This window comes from Nothobranchius furzeri, chromosome 8, assembly GCF_043380555.1.
Source record: "Nothobranchius furzeri strain GRZ-AD chromosome 8, NfurGRZ-RIMD1, whole genome shotgun sequence".
NCBI lineage: Eukaryota > Metazoa > Chordata > Actinopteri > Cyprinodontiformes > Nothobranchiidae > Nothobranchius > Nothobranchius furzeri.
Genome location: NC_091748.1, coordinates 66844798 through 66866139, shown reverse-complemented (window position 1 = coordinate 66866139; position 21342 = coordinate 66844798). Strand labels below are relative to the sequence as shown.

Here is a 21342-nt window from a genome sequence, read left to right as displayed (position 1 = left end):
AGCGGAAAACATTCAGAAAGACAACCCCACCCATTACCCTTCGCTCAGTGTCCTTTCCTGTTTTCTCCACCGCTGGTGTTGAGGCAGTGTTGTATTGTGCTGCTTCATCCTGTTGCCCATCACTCTGGAACAGGGTCCATCTGGACCCATCAGAGCAGTTTTAATAAAGCGTTACATAAGTCTTAACCCAGTTTTATACATTTCTGCAATCTCCTTAGACGTTTTCTCTGCTTGATGCATGCAATGAGCTGGCTCTTCTCAAACAGACTAACATCTTTTTTTCCATGACCATCAGATGTGTCTTTCCACGTGGTTTAAGAAATGAGGAGCAACTCATTGCACCAGTTTGGGTTAAATAACTTGCTGCCAGCTGAAATACAATCGCTCATGCAAAAATTATTCAATAGGAGGCAATTAAGGATATTGGCTGAGTCTTTTTCCACAAATGCTGAATGAACTGAGCATCATGGTGATGCTTCATCTTGAGGGAACCTATCTGTAATTTGTGGTTGGATGGTCTCCAGTTTAAGGATATCTGATCATGAGAAGAGATGTGATATGTAAAGAACAGGTAAATTCCACAAGATAAATTATTAGTGTGTTTTTATTTTATATAAAATTAGAAAACTGACATATGCTGAAGGGCATTATGCATTTTTAAAATATAAACTGGAGATTACAAAAATCCACATAGAAAAATGGCCACTGTTACGTTTTGCTTACATAGGAGTGCCCCCCAGGGGGCGCCCCCAGAAATTTCTGATAAGGGTGGCTAGATGGGGCTAAAGAAAATTTTGGGGTGGCACACCAAACAGGTCCTTGTGATAATGCTGGGTGAGTTCAGCCTGTGGCGATGCATTGCATTGCTCCTTTATTCTTTTATTTTTTTAACACAATATGTATCCAAAACGCCTTTCAGAAAAATATATTTCAGTTATTTGAAATGAGATTTCAGAATGTACTTTAGAATTATTTTTTTTAGTTTAATTCACCTGTTGCTGTCTTCTCCAAGCACTACACTTCATGTTGTCAATGCTCCAGTTTTAGGTCTTTCACATGGGGCCAAACCATTTATAATGCTAATTTTGTCTGAGTAAGTAAGTAATGGTCCCCGGCATCTTTATTTAACCCTCTCAGGCTCAAAATAAGTTTTGATAAAAGGACGAACAACTAAGTCCATCAGGGGTACTTCTGAGTTAGAAAATGCTCATGAAATACGAAGGTGGGGTAACCAAGTAGGTAGGTTTTAACGTTGCAAATCTGCAACGCCTGCCCCCAGAGGGTTAAGGCTTGTTTTATTATTAACTGTGTAGAGTATGGACTGAAAGCCTCAAGGTCAAAGTGAGTAACACCCCCTATGTTGGTTGAGAAAGAGAAAACCAATCCATTTATGTATCCTTTTAAGCTTGGGACCTCTACCAGAGGCCTGAGAGCTTCAGGCTTCTGTGCAGTATCTCAGCTGTTCCTAGAACAGCACTTTTCTGGACTGAGATGTCTGATGTATTTCCTGGGATCTGCTTTAGCCACTCCTGCAGTCTGGGGGCCCCAAGTGCCTCAATGACCACGGGTACCACCGATGTCTTCACTCTCCAGGCTTCCTCAAGTTCTTCTTTGAGGCCCTGGTACCTCTCTAGTTTCTCGTGTTCCTTTTTCCCGATGTTACCAGCACTTGGTATTGGGACATTTAGAGGTATTCGGCTTTGCATCCCCGCCAGGTCACTTTTTCATTTTCCTAAAGTGTATTTCTTTTCTGTTTTTATCCTAAATAAAGTGTTTACAAATTAATTGTTCATGCTTTTAACAATTTATCTTATGCAATTTAGCGAAGAAGCCAGTCGTGGCAACTCTAAACACCACACACACACACACACACACACACACACACACACACACACACACACACACACACACACACACACACACACACACACACACACACACACACACACACACACACACACACACACACACACACACACATATGCACAATGTGCTGATCAGGGCACATGCTAAAAAGAAAGGAATATCATTTCTGACACGCTCAATTAAAAGCCATGAGTCTAATTTTCTGAAATGTATATGCCTAAATTAAATAGACAGGCAATGCGAAATAGCAAAAAAAAAAAAACCTTTATTTGGTTGGAAAAAAAGGGGGGGGGGGGAGAAATTACAATGAAAAGTAATGCAATTACAACTCGTTCAAGTAGTTTATTTATTTATGCTCATAATGCTTGTTTCCCTTAGAAAATTATATGTTTGATTAATCAACCACTTACCGAAGAAGAAACAATTTTTGATTTAATCCGCTGTGATAGTAACTACATTACCCATGATGCTAGGCGTCCCGGTTCCGGATTAACTCATTTCCGGTAAGGAAGTTGCTGGTCCAAAATAAACAGATGTAAGCTTGTCGCTTAAATGTTTTAACTTTCAAAGAGTCTTTATGGTATATAATTCATAAACATACTGTAGTAAACAAAGACGTAAGTTTTCATCTTTTCCAGACGTAGCAGCATAATATTTAACCACTCTGCTGTTTTGGTGTATTGCTTTCCGAGAGCTAACCAATGCTAACGGCTAAAAGTGGTAACGCTATCGAGCCTTTATCCAGTTTGTTAAACGCTCGAGAGAACCGTCATGCCTTTTAGACGCGATGGCTTACATGTACAAAAGGAAGACCGGCACAGGCTTTATTGTTACAGTTATCTGCTGAGTGAAATCGCAGCTTCATGTCAAAGTTTCCAAATGGCTTTATGTAAAATAATACAATTGTAACAATGCAAAGAAACTGAAACACGAATAAGAAATTAATGAAGGTGATTTAAGGTGTCACGTTGATTTTAATGTTTCATGTTCTTGTAGTTCTTGCTCTGGGAAAGTACATTGAATTGCTTCTGTGTATGAAGCGCCTTGGGCTTCCCGACAGGGTCGAGGAAGGCGCTTCATAAATAAAGCTGATTGAATTGAAACGTAAATACAAATAATGCTGCCTTGCCTAAAACGTTATTCTGTCTAAAAGCTTTGAGTTAGACTATGTATAGTTATGTAATTTTTTTGAGTGAATAAAGTAAATATTTTTTGTGGTTCAAATCAAATGAAGCTGCTTTTTCATTCATTTGCATGTTTGTTTACTAACTAACTAAAACTTTATTTATATAGCGCCCAAGGACCAAACAAAGCGCTGCACAGCAGAAATAAGCATAAAAAAATAAAAACATATAAAACCATTTAAAACATGCAGATAAAATCTAGGTGGGGCTGCAAAAAGTGCAAAGCCAACAGTTAACAGGACTCTTCCTGAATAAAAGCTAAAGAATAAAAGTGAGTTTTCAGCTGGCTCTTAAACTTGCCGAGCGTGCTGGCCTGTTTAACCCATGTAGGTAGCTCATTCCAGAGCCTTGGCCCCAGCACCGAGAAAGCACGACCCCCTCGGGATTGTAGTCTGTGTTTCGGAATGACTAACAGTTCTTGTTGTGCTGACCGAAGGTTCCTTGCGGGAACATAAGGCTTAAGGTTTACTGTGCATGATCAGACTTGAAATACCAATCATTTAAAATCAGCTTTTAACTTTCGTTTTCCAGCATCCATGGAGACACCAGAGCCTGGCCCAGCTGACGGAGAGGAGCGCCCGGTAGAGCTGCGACCTCGGACCCGCTCCAACCCTGAAGGTGCTGAGGACCGTCGCAGCAGCACAGGTAGCCTTGGAGGCAATGGTAACCAGAACATTTCTCAGCCAGCTGTGGGGAGTCGTGTGGAGGGTGAGGGCGAGGCCTCGACCAGCGACAGCCCTCCGAGCTCCATCACCACGACCATCTCAGCCGCTGCAGCTCAGGCCTCTGCTTCTTCGGCTGCTGGTGCAGGAGCTGCAGCCAGCACCACAGTACAGCTGTCAGCTGCTGCAGTGTCAGCTAAAGAAAGACCAAAGTCAACACAGCAACAGTCCACTCTCACAGCACCCGTCCCACCACCTGCAGAGTACCAGATCAACGTTCCTCGGGTCAACTGTCCAGAGAAAGTGGTGGGTCCACATTATACGATCAGAATCCTTTACTAATTCAGGAACTATCACACAAACATGTTCAACTTTGAATAACCCCAGAGCTCCTACTTTCCTTTCCTTTTGACAGATAATTTGCTTGGATCTTTCTGAAGAGATGTCCTTGCCAAAGTTGGAGTCTTTTAACGGGTGTGTATTCACACAAACCATTTTCATTACCATTGCTTTTTGTTATTTTTGTGTGATTTTATTGCATTTCCGTTCAGATCTAAGACAAATGCTTTGAACATATCCCAGAAGATGATTGAGATGTTCGTGAGAACAAAGCACAAGATTGACAAACGGCACGAGTTTGCTTTGGTTATTGTCAATGACGATGCCCTGTGGGTGAGTGCAGGAACCTTTTAAATAATCACGCACCTTTCGATCATGGGACTACTTGGTTTATTTATGAAATAATTAAAAAACAATATATTTTCTGACTGTGATATTTTTGTGAACTTTGTGTTAATAAATGCCACATGCGTGTGGATGTCTCAGCTGTCAGGCTTCACGTCTGATCCCAGGGAGCTGTGCAGCTGTCTGTATGACCTGGAGACTAATGTGTGCGAGTCTTTCAGTATCCTTTTGCTTCAAACAAATCATTAGTTTCTTATTTTAATTTAAAAGTTCTTGACAAATTCAAGACATTCTGTTTCAAGCTTAACTGCTCTTTCTAGATCTGGAAGATCTTCTTAATGTTATGTAAGTCTCACTGGTATATACAACTTATGAAAATACAAGCAACACACTGTTTTTATCATTTTTGACCCAAGTTTAGTGTAAATTATCCAAATTAAAGTTTGTGCTTTTTGTAGTCGTCAGAAAATTGATCTTCCCTCAATGGAGAATGTTCAGACCATCCCACCGCCGTACGTGGTGCGAACGGTGCTCATCTACAGCCGTCATGCTGGACCTTTACAGCTCAACCCCTCCGAGGCGGTTAGTGTGAGTATAACACTGCTGAGAGGTCTCTCATCTGTTCATGTTGTGGTTTATACATTTATCCTTATTACTGGGCGTTGAACAGCCTCCTAGGCACTGTTTTTCTGGCTGTTTTTATTATCAAATGAACTGCCTCTCTCTGTGTGTGTTGTTACAGAAAATGCTGCAATCCCCCTATTTTTTCTTTGATGTGATTTATTTACATAACGGCGTGGATGAGCAGGGAGATGAAACCAGCTGGAGGGTGAGTAGAGAGGATTTTGATTAATTGAGGATGATTAAACTTAATTTTGTGCGCCAGCTTCATTATCTACAGCAGTGGTACTCAACCTTTTTTCACTGATGTACCCCCGTGAAATTTTTTTTTCAGCCAAGTACCCCAAATCAGCGCAAAAACATTTTTGGTTGTAAAAAACAAGACCTTAAATAGGTGCCTTCAGTAACTGATTTATTAAACTTTGAAACTGATAAACAAGTACAAAATTCAACCATTTGGGGAAAAAAAAACTATTTTGAATATTTTAAATGTTAATACTCCATAACTAAATGTATTGGAAATATTTTTCAACACTAAAATGAGATTCTAATTAATTAATTGAAAACAGTCACCATAAAACTATTTAAAACCATAAGATTACCCATTGAAAAATCCATAAATGTGCAAAACACTGCACATTTTTTGTAGTATCTCTGGAACTATTTGGAAAATATATATATATAACTAGAAATATAAAAAAAAATCAAATACAGGCCAAAGAAATGATTAAGCTAATTATAATTAAAGATTTGTGCTCATAAAAAGCATATCAACATAAAGTGTTCTCTTTTGGGATCATAGTATATCTGTTCTCTAAAATAAATCATCAACGTCATTTTAAATAACAATTGCTAAAAACAAATGTAAATCTCAAAATATATTTTTAAAAATCAAAAAGAAGACTGAAATCTTAACATTACTGCACTGATCGGAGTGTTTTTACAGACTTTTTAGTGAGACACTTGGGCTTGTGCTTCACTGAGGATCTTTTTCATCCTTGGTGGCAGGGAGGCAACTGCTGTGATCAAGCTCTTTTTTAGACACAGTCTGCTTCTCTGATGTACCCCCTGGAGTTTCTTTACGTACCCCCAGGGGTACGCGTACCCCCATTTGAGAAAGGCTGATCTACAGCATGCTCTATTATGAATTAAAGCTGCAAAGGCAAATTTGGAAAACTAATCATTTAAAAACATTTTTTCATGCCCCTTAACAACATTCTAACATGGTGAAGCTATAAATATGTAGTGGAGGTTAAAAGAAAACAAATAATAAAGTTGATTATCTCGCATTTGTCTAAAAACGTTCACTAATAACCCATTTCGGACCAAAAGCAACTATTGGACCTTCCGGTGGTTTGTTTCGCCGACCTGCTGCACTACCCTGGGTCCTCCACACATAACACACTCACTTATTTAGCAACAGAACACCACTGGTGTGAAAGGGTCTCGATAAAGCCAGAGAAGGAGAAACATCTGGCTGCTGCCACATCAACTTTAGGGTTAGGGAATAAAAGAAAAACACCATTTTGACGTCACAGACAACAAAAGATCTTTGGGTGTAGAAAACAGCAGCAGGCGTTTACTAGGGATGAACGATTCTGGAAAGTAATCTAATTGTGATTTTTTTTTCTTCAATAATCTAATTGCGATTTAATTCAAGATTATTTTCTCATATTTTTCAATGGAACGGAAGCAAAAAAAAATCTATGTAACTTGTACTGAATATAAACAAGTTTATGTATCTACATATTTATCTTCATATCATATGAACAAGTTCATTTGTCTACATATACATACACACCCACAAGTAAAGACACATTTTTGTATTTGAAGGTGCAATGCTTTACAGCCAGGAGCACATCCCTTGAAGGAGTACAGGTATTAGCAACACCTGTGAAAATGTATTTGCAGGAAAGAATTTTGTCCTATTTATTGAAGTCCCTAGTGTTTAGAGTGTTTGACGTCTTGTCCATGCAGATCTTCCGTAGTTGAGTTACATCCATAGCTGCTAGCCAGAACTCATCGGAGTTAAAGTCTCATACGGTTTTCTAACTTTGCCAAAATATCTGTCTGCTTATTTGATTGATGGCAGTTTTTATATTTTATTAGACTCCAAATGTAATGATTTGGCATGTTCCTAATTCGTAATTTGTGAGAATGTAATCTGCGATATTAGCATTAGCATCCCGATGAGTTTTAGCATTGTGCTAACCACTCGCTGCCAGTCAAATCACAGCCTTTGCGATTAGAAAATCTCCTTTTGCCACATCGCAATTTAATTGCATGTGCAACTAATCGTTCAGCCCTCTCGTTGTGTCCGTCATCGCAGATTTCTGGTTCCTGCAGAAGTGTTTCAGGGAAGATACCTGTGGGGGGGAGGGTTCCATGACCGTGTTTGCGTTCCAAACCCAGCTTGTTTGCAGATTCGCCATAACAGCTTTAATTGTGCAATGATTATTTCATCAACTTTAGTTTTGCACATTTGCTATTTGTTCTTTTTGCCACGCTTAAAAAAACTATCCTCTTAGTTTTACAGTGGGCCAAATGCTTAATGTTGGTTCATCCAACTAGGTGTTAAGAACATGACACCATTTACTTAAAGGGACTTTACGGAGTTTTGAATTTTTATGCTCGCGATTGCCCCCTCAGGCCAAAAGCGTAACGGCAGCTTCAATAGTAGGCTCGTGCACGAGGTGCGCATGCTGTACGTGCACACTCCTTAACAAAAATAACAGCTGAGACAGTCCCGTGTGTGTGTGTGTGTGTGTGTGTGTGTGTGTGTGTGTGTGTGTGTGTGTGTGTGTGTGTGTGTGTGTGTGTGTGTGTGTGTGTGTGTGTGTGTGTGTGGCCCGGAGGACAGGAGAACGCGCAGCTAATTAATTAAATAATTTGGTTCTGTACCTTTCTCTTCAGCACAGCCGACAAAGGTTTATGATGGGTCAGTCCTCCTGCATGCTCAGATCATTCCCTTCCCTTGCTTGAAAAATTGTTCCAAAATGAAAGTTGAACCCTTTTTTATCTGTGAATTCAATGCCGTTCGGCGAGTCTCAAATAAAAATTTGGGCATCTTACTGTAAAAAATATACCATTAATGTAAAAAATAAACTCTAAATAAAAAACTATGTTCACATCCAAAATCGAACCCGGGTCTTCTGCACGAGTGTCCGACGTCTTACAAGGTGAGCTATAGCACCAGTGATGTCTTTTGTATCTGTAACATTTATATCCTTGATGACAGCTGAAACGACGTTCAAAGAATGGTTCGGAGCGAAAATGGCTATTTTGTTGCTAATTTGCAGGAAATATCTAGAAGAAAGTAGCTAAGGCCCTTAGAAATGTAGCTAGGTTCATCACTAGGCGTTAGGAACAGCGACAAAGTCTCTGAGTTGGCACTACCTCTCTCTCTGCTGCTAAAGCTACTGACAGCAAATGCTACGGGCGATGCCTGAGCATGAACGCGCATGAAGCAGCCTGCTCGACCCGAGCAGCTCTCTTTTTCTGTGATTTTACAGAAAAGCAGGCAATCACAGTAAAAATGCCAGGGCTCATTCTACAGGACCAGGGCATTGCAGGAGAATGTATGAAGAAGAAATGTATTATTTCTATACATGTTTTGGCTGTCAAACTTCCATAATGCCCCTTTAAATCTAATTAAGCAGCATTTTAGGGAGCCTAAGGCTCCTCCCCTTCCTGTTGGCTCATGGATCCCCTTAAATGGAAAAAAAATGAATGTAAGTGAACGAGGTCAGCCTTATGTCCTGAATCGCACGTAATTTGTACTTCAATTTAAATAATTATGTGTATTTCATATTTTCACACAAAACTCAAAGTAACTATTGCTGCATGTTGAAAATAAGCACTTTCCTGGCATCAAAATATGTTTTTAAATTAGGGATGCACAGTATGTTGGCATCAATATCGTTATTGGCCCATGTTAGGCATTTTTAAACATATTGGTCCAATAAATAAAACTGGGCCAATATTAACAACCGTTCATTTGTTTATGTATTTCAGAGGGTGAGGGGGGTGATGTGTGTTTGTTTAGTCATGTCCCAACCACTTCTATTGTAAAAATATATAAATGTTTGTGGCGGTAATGCTAACCACAGAACAACGCTAACCCAAGCTACTGCTATCCTTATTGGAGAAGAGGAAAAACAAAGAATAATGTCGGAATAACAAATATGATGTTCCAGAAAGTTTGCCAGATCCAGAGCTTTGTGTTATCCAGGATTATCAGGATAAAACTGTACAGAGTTTCTAACACCAGGCAGCATCCTAGAGCCCTCAGGGTAAACTGGCCAATCAGCACATAGCTCATTTAATATTCATATCCTGGTCGAGTGGGTGGGGAAAACCAGTCTCTCCATTGTAGGGTTTTATTATGGGCTCCTGGGCCTTTTTGAGCCTCAACAAAGTTTCATATGCTTTATAGAGGCACAAAGAGCCGTTTCCACTTGTAAGAAAAAGTCGTTCTAGAACATCCCAAGTGTTGCAAAAGTGAGGCAATATTTTGTCATGCTTCTAAATTTCACACGTGAACTTTGTAAAACAGAAACGTGTTAAGTTTTTGTTTTAACCAAAAATTCTGACTTGACTTTCATGTTGGGATGCTAAATAAAACTCATGGTTTTGTTTCTTTTGACTGCGGATGTGACACGTGCATCGATCCGGCCTTACAAAGTAAATATTTCTGTTGTATTTTTCAGTCTTTTTTTCCCTCCCTTGCTGAATATTTCTATTCATCTTCCTCAGGACAACTACTCTTCTTTCTGTAACCTGGACTCAAAGGGCATGTGCTACCATTATGAAGTCTCCCTGAGTGGGCTTGCTATCGAGCTGCACAACTGCATGGCTAAGCTGTTGGCCCATCCTTTACAGAGACCTTTCCAGAGTCACGCATCTTACAGTCTGCTGGAGGGCGACGACCCCCAGGACTCCGAAGCGATGGTGTAAAGCAGACACAAGCTGCTGGTGAGCAGAGAGTACTCTGTTCTACTGGTTTTAAAAGGATTTTTTACTTCTCCATTTACTGACATACAGGTCATGAGAATTACTGCAACGTGACTGATTGTCAGTAATGATGGCGAGGATGTAAATGTAGTGGTTAAGGCACTGAGCTTACACCCATATTCATTTTAATCATCTCCTTGTAAATCCTAAGGTAGGAAATCAAGCAAATGAAAATAAGTGCAACACGTTTCCACAAAGAGCTTTTGGACAGAATAAAATAAATGTTTTAAATGTCCTGCACAAAACTCACTGGTTTTATCTGTTTTGATGCCTTTCAGTTGGAAACTTCCCTCTTTTTAATAGCTTGTTTGAATGTATTTTCTGTTTTTAAAGGGTTGTTGTTCATTTGTTTTGTTTGATCAGATGTATTTTCTTTGACAACGATCTCTCTGGTGGTGGAAATCCAGCTTTTCTAAAGTTGTTTTTGGGTTATTAAAAGTCATGTTTAGTTCTGAGCAAATGTTTTCTTTTGCTTTAAATATTTTTGGCCAGGAGATGGCAGCAAATCCTCGTTTGAGATAAAGCTAAACATCTTCATGCTTCACTGGGGGAGAACTTTTACTCTTTTGAAGACTAAAACTAAAAGCAGATGAAATGGCAAATGGTTGAAATCTATTTAATTCTGTTAAACGTGCCTCCTGTACATTTACCACTGTAGAAGATGATGCCATTTCCTGCATTTTAACAGGTTGTTGAAGATTTTTAAATTAACTAGTGAAACAAGAGAGCTTTAAAAACTAACTAAATGGTTGAGCGTCAGCCTGAGGAAGTTTGCAGCCGCAAACGAAACGTAGTGGGAAAACAGGTAAACAAAACTGCTCTGTGTTTTAAAAAAGAACTACAGCATGGCACTAAATGGTCACTGAAATAACATTAAGAAATGACAATAAAAGGCCTGGTTATTTTTAACCTGAGCTATCATCTGAATTTCAGAAATGAATCAGGGTCTGTTTGGAGCGTTAAAAATAATAAACCTTCATTTAAAATGTTGGATGCTTATATGGCGTGTATGGTTTAGGGCTTGTATTTGATATAGCGCCTTCTAGAGTCCTGGAACCCCCAAGGTGCTTTACAACACAATCAGTCATTCACCCATTCACACCCTGGTGGTGATGAGCTACGATGTAGCCACCGCTGCCCTGGGGCGTACTGACAGAGGCACCACCGATCCCTCTGACCACCACCAGCATATCTATGTTTAATAATACCAGCAGGTGTCTGGGCTGAATCAATAATAGCCAGCTAGCTGATGGATATCCTTCACTAACCAGCTACTAAAAACCTCTTCAATGTCCTTTTGGGACATTTTGACTTTTATCCCCTGATGTCCATTGTGTCTGAAGAGGGAAAACCATCTTCTGTTACTGAAAGTAAACCAAAGCTTCCTGTCAACCATTTTAAAGTTGAATTTAACATTTTATGTCACTTTGGCCCATGAAAGAAAATAAAGTTTAGCCAGAACTTCTACAGGCTGAAACAGCAGTACAATGTTATGAGTTTGTGTTCCTCTCCTTAAAGAGGAGATGAGTCTGGTTATCTGATCATCAGCACCCGATCATCGTAATAGTTCTTGACAGAGGCCCATCATGTTTCTTTATTTGAATTCACCCAAAATCACTTCATCTTTATGCTGCACTGTAAAAAAAAAACCTGTTGTTTGTACAGGAAATCCCTGGCAGCGGTGATTACCAGAGTTTTCCTGTAGATTTTACAGCTGCACAGTAAATACCTTTACTGAAGAACTGTCAATTAATTTACAGTGATTGAAATCACATTAAATATCTTTTAAATCTACAAAAAGTATTTGTTAATTTTGCATATCAATGTTATTTATAAATAAACCCTTTCTTGTAATCAAAACTTATTCAGTCAGGTGCAGAGCTGTAGAAAGAGAGAGTTGCGACGCGCTTTGAACTCGCGGTCACGTGGTTCATGGAGCTCTCAATAGTTCCAAACATCCCTGCGCCGTAAATCAGTTTGAACAGCGTATGGTGGGACAAATCACAAAAATTAAATGTTGTCACATTTTCCCTGATGATTTTTGGTAATAATTGAATAATATTATATATTATATTATGTCCTAATTCCTTCACAAAGTAGCCTATTTATTTTTTTCCGAGCATTTGTAGGAAGACAGACACCCGTGACTGTTCTACATTACAGGAACACGACAGTCCGAACACACTGTAGAACACATTTAGACCACATACATTAGTGTCAAAAGATTTAATCCTCGACCATGTAATTCATACCCAGCTGATGCATATCTTGGTGACCTTCAACACCATTTTCAGAGATCTCCTGGAGTAACTCTCGAGGACAAGATCTTTCTGATAAGGTTGACCTCCGATGCAGTGGGTTCATTCATTAAACGCCAGCAGGATGCGATTGCAAATGATTACGACCGGATAGAAGCTGCAATTCGAAGAGAATATACTTACGATGCTAAAGAAGCTGGTTTAAAGTTAGCTTTGTCAGTCAAACAAGGTCGTAATGAAGACCCACAAGCTTTCTACCTACGCCTCTTTGGCGCGTACTTTGGTTCAGAATGTAAAAAGGGGATGGAAGAGGAAAAAGGCTTTAAAGAGCTCTTCCTGGATAATTTGCATCCTCAGTATGGTCCCCATATGGGTGCTGTAGACCTTCAAGTCAAAACTATGGACGATCTCAGGAGGATGGCAAGTTATAGCTTCAGGCGGTTCAAAGATTCCAGTAAGTCTGAGGACACCCCTTCGGTCCTGGCGGTGGAGGCAGATCCCTCCACGCTGCGACTCGAAGGGACTACGTCAGGAACTGGTAAAGCTAAGAACTGCAAACCTAGTGCTAAATTAAAGGCCCAGAACTCCTATGTAGCGTTACGAAGTGTTACCTAATCCTTGCAATAAAATGTTCCGATCTTCTGTTTAAAGTGATATTCAAAGATACATCAGTTGATTTCATATTTTCAATAGAATCTCACCTTCGATGGTTTCCTACGTAAGATGTAACTATTGATCCACTACACCTATAACAATTCCAAGCTGTGAGGGTTTCCCACTAACAGGTCTCAGAGTTTCGCCAGAGCCCAGGACCCCCCACTGGCTGGTGAGGGGGACCCTAAGTCAGCAGGTACTCATCCATGTTAGGAGCATTACGTGGTGAGTTTTCAAGGCGTTTTGAAGATCTCAGAACAATCGAGGATGAAATGCACATGATTTCCTCTCCCTTTACCTGCAGTGTGGATAATGCACCCAGTGATGTGCAGCTGGAACTCATTGACCTGCAGTCTGATGCAGTACTGGCAGAGCACTTTAAGTCAGGATCTCTGCTGGATTTCTGCTCTTCTCTTAAGGAGGAGAACTTTCCAAACCTGAGGAGACATGCTCAGAAGATGTTGGTTCTCTTCGGCTCTACCTACATTTGTGAACAAACATTTTCAATGATGAAGTTTACAAAATCCAGGTATAGATCCTCTCACTGATGATCATTTGTCAGCTGTGCTTCACATCTCCACCTCAGACTTTCAACCTGACTTTGATGCACTCGTTAAAGCCCAGCAGAGACTAGATTTCTCTCACTGAATAAGAAAAAAATCGCTTAAAAACACAAAATACGGTGTTTGGACCACAAATGTAGGCAACTAGCAGTGAACTGGGACACTTTTTTTAAACCTCTTTCTCAAGATCACAGTCAGATCACAGTTCAGTGATTTTATTTTACAGACAATACTGTGTATCTGTAGAATGCTAAGAACCTCTTTCCAACAATATTTGAAACTCAAAATGTGTTTTGGAGTGAATGTGACTGAAACTGTTAACTAATATAAGTCACAAATGTTTAACAAAAACCAAATGTGCACACTTTGTTTACCATTGCCTTGGGAAATTTGAATAAATCACATTTTTGTAAGCCAACCTCACTTTTTCCTTTTTGCTCATTTATAACATATAGTCTACTCTTACCAGCTTGAAAAAACAATGGTATTTACTGCTTTTTATAAAGAAATACCATTAATATTATACATAATTGACTTCAGCCTTTTGGCCTGGCCCTCCACAATATTTTCTGTTTCTCATGTGGCCCCATGGAAAAAATAATTGCCCACCCCTGAGTTATGGGCTACAGATTATTTTGCCCTTCTGTTTTAATAACATTTTTGCTCAAAAGCATTGATTTTCCCTTAAATATATTACAGGGTTATGTTAATTTGGTTCTTTTTGCAACACTTTTCCAACACACGTAGTTTCCTGCATTCATTTCTTTCACCTGAACTCTGTTCACATAATTTGCTTCACATAGGACGTATAGGTACATATAGTGCTAGGTTTATTTTTATTTTTTATTTTACATCAGATGCAATCTGTGTGTCTACATTCAAGTGCCATGCATGTGTGCTCTTCTCCTCTCCTGGGTTTCACCTGTGATCCTCGCCTCCTGGGAGGACCTCTCTACACCATCGCCTGATTCGGCTGCCTGCTGCCTGAGGGTCCGGTTTGCTTGGCTCTGGCCGTCCTGTGGTTCCTGCCGTGGTTGCTGGAGTTCTACGGTTCACCTGGGACCGACTGCGGTCCCTGCTCATCTGCTTCCTTCCTTAGGATGGTGTTAAGTGGAATTACCTTTTCAAGTTTGGAAGTTACATTGACTATTCTCTGGTGTGGGGGGTTGCTTTCCTCCTGTGGGAGGCACATATGCAAACTGTTGTAATTCCTACACCGTTCACCTGATATGGATGTAAATACCCTCAAATAAAAGCTGACAGTCTGCAGTTAAAGCACATCTTGTTCGTTTCATTCGATATCCATTGTGGTGGTGTATAGAGCCAAAAATGTTAGCATTGTGTTGATGTCCCAATATTTATGGACGTGACTGTATATATGTGGCAGTGTGAGTGTCCTGTCACAGTGTCCCGATTGATCATGCGCCCTGGCTACTTGGCCAAGGGGATATCCCTTTGTCTGACTGGTTAACGTGCGTGACTCTCACCCGGGAGTCTGGGGATCAAATCCCACCCGGGCCCTCGTTACTTCACCTTGCCACATTTGGCGTTGTTGGCAGGATCCATGTAGTACTGTCAAGTAGGTCCATGGATGTGAAGTTTGTGGCACCCTGCGGGGGAGCATGAGGACGTGCTTGTGGAAAGAGGGGGGAAGATGTGGCAGTGTGAGCGACCTGTCAGTGTCCCGATTGATCATGCACCCTGGCTACTTGGGCGGGGGGATGTCCCTTTGGCTGACTGGTTAGCATGCGTGACTCTCACCCGGGAGTCTGGGGATCAAATCCTGCCTGGGCCCTTGTTACTCCACCTTGCCACATATGTGTGTATGTATGTATGTATGTATATATATATATATATATATATATATATATATATATATATATATATATATATATGGAACTGTGCTTGATGTTTTTCCTGGGATCTGCTTTAGCCACTCCGTTTGGGGGTTATTGCCCCGACGACCACGGGCACCACCGATGTCTTCACCCTCCAGGCTTCCTCAAGTTCTTCTTTGAGGTGTCTTGTTCTCTGCCTTCTTAGGGGTGTAACCCACTTTGAGTTTGGGGCTTTCAGTCCACACTCTGCACAGACATTTCTGTATTCTGTGCCAGCTACTTGGTTGTAGGATTTCTCTGCCAGCATCTTACACCCTGCAGTTATGTGACGGATTGTCTCAGGGGGCCTTTTTGCATAGCCTGCACCTAAAATTAAAAAAAATGTTTAATTGTAACAAATATGGCCACTGATTGTTCACGATTACAATATAAAGCAGTTCTCCCTTGTCCCAAATATCTAACCCAGTTTTCTGTTCCATCCAGGGAAGAGTCTTTTCCCAGCATGACGTTTGAATTAGGATCACATCTGATTGTTATTCTCCTTCTTGGGAGTAAATTTGTTCACTACGGTGCAATTATATTTGAAAACACATCAGTCAGATACAAGTGTGTTTGATGTCTTCATTACTCAGTAATCTAGTGAAGGTGTTATGATATTCGGCATGTATGGATTTAATATTAATGTTCTTATGCAATAGAATAGAATAGAATGGAATAGACGTAGACAAGCAGCGTATACACTTAAGAGAACAGAAAATAAGTAAAACAGGTATATTACCATAAATGGAGTCACTGACTAGTGTCGGAGTCTTTACAGTATTTTCTAATCCCGCTTGTTTTGTGCCATGGATTTCACATATGATGTCCATGAATTTTAAAGACACATTTTGATACCAAGAACGTGCTTGCTTTCGGACAGGGGGAAATGCTATTTTAGGTTTTGTGTGAAAATAAGTCCAGGACTACAAATGAGTTTCACGAAAGTGACGTCATCGAACCAGACATGGAGAAAACTGAGGGAAAAGGGCTGTAAATTCAGCAAACTTCCCACAGGAGGAAAGAACCACCATAAATCTGGCCATGTGGGAAGTAGTTGCTACGTTAGGGGAGATTATGTGGTGACGTCACATATGCGACGTGCAATTTCTGGTAATCATGCTAATTACGAACTTTTACAAGCAGATAAGTCCCTGTGTGATGTGTAAACTGAAAATCTGCACCCTGGCTGCTGGATGATTACCCCCTTGCTACCAAACCCAACGAGGAAGACCTCTAAACCTCCCACTTGGACTGAACCTCCCACCGGTGCACCTTTAGTTCATCTCCCCTGAATTCAACTCATTTCCTTTCTTCTGAGTCTTTGGTCTGAGTTCACTCATTTGAGTCCTTCCTTCCTCATCATGACAAAAATATTGTACAAACGACATTTTTGCCAGTTCTTTTTGAAAATACGGAGATCTGAACGTCACTTTACAGGTTTTAGCTTTAACACAACTGATTAAGTTATGCCAATTTTGATCACAGAAATGTTTTCAGTAAAAAAACATTATTTATAATTGCATCATGAAACTGAGAAGTTATCATGTGCTGCTGGGAACATGAGGGAATCAGGACCAATATCAAATGACTACTCTGACAAATGTCTAATGGATAGCTCAGCTGGTAAGGCAACTGACTTACATGCAGAGGACCCGGGTTGAAGTCCAGGCTAGGACTAATACCAACAACCAGTGTAAGTCATTAGGTAAGGCCCTTGGTGCTACGTCCTACCTCATATCATGATGTATAAACTACTGGCTGCAGTATCACCTGACTATACGTTTTGATACAAGAAAGGGTTTATTTATAAACAACATTGATATGCAAAATGAACAAATACTTTTTGCAGATTTAACATATATTTAATGTGATTTCAATTGCTGTAAATTAATTTACAGTTCTTCAGTAAAGGTATTTACTGTGAAGCTATAAAATCTACAGAAAATCTCTGGCAATCACCGCTGCCAGGGATTTCCTGTAAAAACAACATTTTTTTTTACAGTGTGGAAAATGCCACTTGGTCTATTCTCCAAATGTCATTAACTCTGATTCATTGCAGCAGGATTATTCTGTCGTTGCATGATGAAACATAGTAAATTAGGTTTCTTATCCAGATCTAATTCTTCATCTGCAAGCATATAGCTTCCTGTCTGGTTGATAATCTTTAAAAGTGTCAGTCTTCAACTGTTAAGTTTCCTGCTTTTGTTCAGGCATGATCCAGCAGCTCCTCTTTTTCTGTCACCTCAACGTATCTCAATAAATGAAGAAGAAATGTTGTCAGGGAGACAATAGTGTGCAGGAAGACCTCAGGCATGGAGGACCTTTACCCTCTCACACCAGACCTGACTATTTCTCACGTCATCAGCACTGATAACATTGGTGTGTGTGGAGGGGGGTCCCTACGGGATCCTCCATCCAGGGCTGGATGGAGGATTTGTTATCCCCTCATCTCTGAAGAATGACAGGTACCTATTGTTTTCGTTCTCTCAGTCCTCCGTTGCCACGACTCCTTTCCGTGCTGGCTCAGGACAGGATGTGGTGGAATTTTCTTTTGCATTTGTTTGCTATTTTTCTGCTTAACTCTTTAACATGTTTTACATTGTTCATCCTGCACCAGGGGAATAAGATCAGGAATCCTGTGGTTGCTATATTTAAAGGTGGTGCAAATAGGTAATGTTTCCTGTTTCCTTTTGAAATTTGATTCACATGAGTGGAATATAACTCCATCTGTCCACAGCATGAGTTAAAATGTCAAATGCTTTCTTTTTCTAACAAAGAATGTTTGACTTCAGTAAGAATCTCAAGAACTACGACGGTCCTGTGGGAACGAAGCCACAGAGAAATGTAGAATCCTGACTTTTTTATAATATCCTCCATGTTTTCAGACCTGAATTCCAAATGTATGAATTTTAGTCTAAAAGTTGTTCTGAAAGTGTTTTAAAATGTTGCTGGAATCAGCAGTTTTCTTTTCAAACCCTGCTTACTGAAAGTTTAGGACTTGTGGTTTTCCCCCCAGATGTTCACGCTGTGCTCTTTCATACATGTTGGACCAACAATTGGTTTTTTCTTCATCTTTAAGAAATCCACGTGTCAAATACCAAGATCTGACTTGAGGTCCCTCCGGAGGAACTGGGCAGAGGGTGCTTCGAGTTTCCGGCTGCTGCCTCTGTGACCTGGACCCTGATAAAATTACGATGACTAACATTTTTATTATCAGGACCACTTTTACAAGTCTGTGATGGATTATCTTCACTGAAACAGTTTTCCAGAGGTTTCAGTTAGTGAGAACTTTGGTTTTACTAGTTTATTTTTGGTGACCACAAACATAAACAAATGTAGGCAAAAGGAGATCTGAGGCATTCAGGAGATACAAAATAAAAAGCCTTTATTAGTACATGGCTTAAATAGTTAAAAACATAAATGCCGACACGTTTCAGCCCACAGGGCCTTCGTCAGGGCTCAAAATGTTTGTATGTTCTCTCACTTTCATGTTAAGAAGGCTAATCAGTGACACCGTCTGAAGCTGGGCAGGTAGACAGCATCAGGATTGGATGACCAGTATGACACAAAAAACTTTTAACATCTAAGCAATCCTATTGTAAGGATGAATAATAACAAATATTAAAATACACTTAGAGAATTTGAGAAAAAATTATAAGTAAATATGGTACGAAAACATAAAATTACAAATAAGGAGCGAAATCTAATTCTCCATTAAGACCTGGGAAATTAGTAGCTTTTAGTGTATAAATCCAAAATGATTCTCTTTGCAAGAGTTTTTAAGCCTATCTTGAATGTTTTATATGTTCAATCCCTGTGATTTTAAGAGTTACAGCTTCCATGATTTGTGTCTTTATAATGCACTGCCATAGGATATAGAGGATTACCAGATCTGATTGCTTGTTTGTGTTCTGCAAGTCTTGCTTTTAACTTACGTTTAGTTCTCCCAATATAGAAGCAACCACATGGACATTGTGACCACTGTAGACCACGAACAAAGTATTACAATTGATGAATGTATTAATGCAAAATGTACGTCCTGTGAAAACATCAGCAAAACAGTTAGTATTAGTCATGTTGTCGCAGTGAACACAATTTCCACATTTATAGCTGCCTTTTCGAGTTGATAACCACGTTTTCTGTTGCTGTGGAGGAAGGTGACTTTGAACAAGCTGATCATTTAATGTTGGGGCTCGTCTGAAGCTGATAGTAGGAGTATCTGGGTGAGCTAAGAATACTGTCGCTTTTCAGTATGTCCCATTATTTGTAATTAGTTTTTTGATCTTGTTGGCTTGATCACTGAATTGGGTCACAAAATAAACACCATCTGATCTTTGATGGTTCTTCTCTTTAGGAACCGATAGCTGTTCTCTTGGCAGGCTTTTAGTCTTATTATACGCTTTGAGTATAGTTCTTTGCTGGTACCCTCTTGTTGTAAAGCTCTGGCCCATAGCTGTAGCATTTCTTTCAAATTCTTCTTCTGTGTCACAAATACGTCTAAGTCTTTGAAACTGACCAGTGGGAATGTTGTTTATTAACCATGATGGATGGAAACTGTCTGCTCTGAGGATTGTATTACGGTCAGTCGGGTTTCTAAAAATAGAAGTGTGTAAATCTCCATTATCATATTTTGAGATTTTTATGTCTAGGAAATTAATTTCAAATGAGGAGAAATCTAGGCTGAGTTTCAAACTTTTGCTAGTGTTGTTAAGATATGAATGGAATTGAAGTAGTTCTGATTCTGAACCAGACCACAGCAGAATAATGTCATCAATGCATCTTCTCCACCACATCATCTTATCAGCGTAGACATTACGATCAGAGTATACATATGTTTCTTCCCAAAGACCCATAAAACGGTTAGAGTAATTGGGTGCAAAACATGCTTCCATTGCTGTACCTTTTTTCTGTTTAAAAAATTGGTTTTGAAACAGAAACACATTGTTGCACAGAGTCCACTTCGCCAGCTGAAGGATGAAAGAAGAAGGAGGCATATCTTCTGAATGTCTTTGGTCCAGGTAATAGGTTAGTGCTTCTAGTCCTTCTGTGTGGACAATGTTGGTGTATAGCGCCTCGAGCGCCTCCACATCCATAGTAACAAGAGGTCCAGGTCCTATGTTATATATATCATTCAGTTTGTTCAGTACTGGTGTAGTATCTTGAACAAAAGAAGACAGTTCTGATACAACTGGTTTAATGAAAAAAATCTACAAACTGTGAGGCTGGTTCTGTGATTGATTCATTACCACTAATTATTGGTCTGCCTGGTGGATTCTCCAAGTTCTTATGGATTTTGGGGAGCATGTAGAAGGAAGGAATTCTTGGGTGCTTCAGTAGAAAGTCATGTTCTTTTTGTGAGATCCATTGTTCATTTTTAGCATGTAAAAGTATCTCCTTAAGTTCAGTCTTTGTTTGCTCTGCTGGATTAATTTTAATGTGTTCATAGTACTCACTGTTATCCAACTGTCTCTTAGCTTCTGTGACGTATTGGTCTCCGCCCCACACTACTACCGCTCCTCCTTTATCAGCTCTCTTGATAATGATGTCTTCATTAGCTGATAACCTCTTAATTGCATCTCTTTCTTTGTTTGTGAGATTATGCTTCATTTTATTTTTAGATGCAAAAAGTTGATCAACTTCATGAGTAACTTTTTTATAGAGAGTCTGATTACATATGTTGGGTATAAAAGTAGACTTGGGTCTGAATGGGGTACTCCCACCATCTTGCTGTATATGGTCTCGAGAAGCTGCTTGACTTGGATTCGTATGGTACCAAACTTTCAGTTGAAGATTACGGTTTATGTGGATCCCTTGGCTGAAGAGCACCAGATAAAATTTCTTACACCTCTGCAGCACTTCCAGCATTTTTTTCTATTTTCATAAAAAAATGTACTTTGTGTAATAAATTCCCACTAAACTGCATGAATGTTCAGTTGTATCAGATGTGAGGCTTTTATTGG

General features: G+C 39.8%; 1 protein-coding gene across 3 annotated transcripts; it reads left to right on the top strand.

Moving 5' to 3' along the window:
* The first annotated feature begins 2346 nt into the window (after positions 1–2346).
* On the top strand, positions 2347–10490 carry babam1 (BRISC and BRCA1 A complex member 1). Of its 3 annotated transcripts, none has more exons than XM_015970909.3 (9): positions 2347–2401; positions 3582–4018; positions 4128–4186; positions 4264–4384; positions 4538–4616; positions 4717–4741; positions 4855–4984; positions 5139–5225; positions 9773–10490. In XM_015970909.3, exons 2-9 carry the CDS (start codon positions 3587–3589, stop codon positions 9971–9973), a joined length of 1134 nt encoding a protein of 377 aa, XP_015826395.1. In that variant the 5' UTR covers positions 2347–2401; positions 3582–3586; the 3' UTR covers positions 9974–10490. The 3 variants fall into 3 exon arrangements, with proteins under 3 accessions (XP_015826395.1, XP_054608145.1, XP_015826397.1); XM_054752170.2 differs by having other exon boundaries at positions 2349–2369; XM_015970911.3 differs by having other exon boundaries at positions 2358–2483.
* Positions 10491–21342: the final 10852 nt, after the last annotated feature.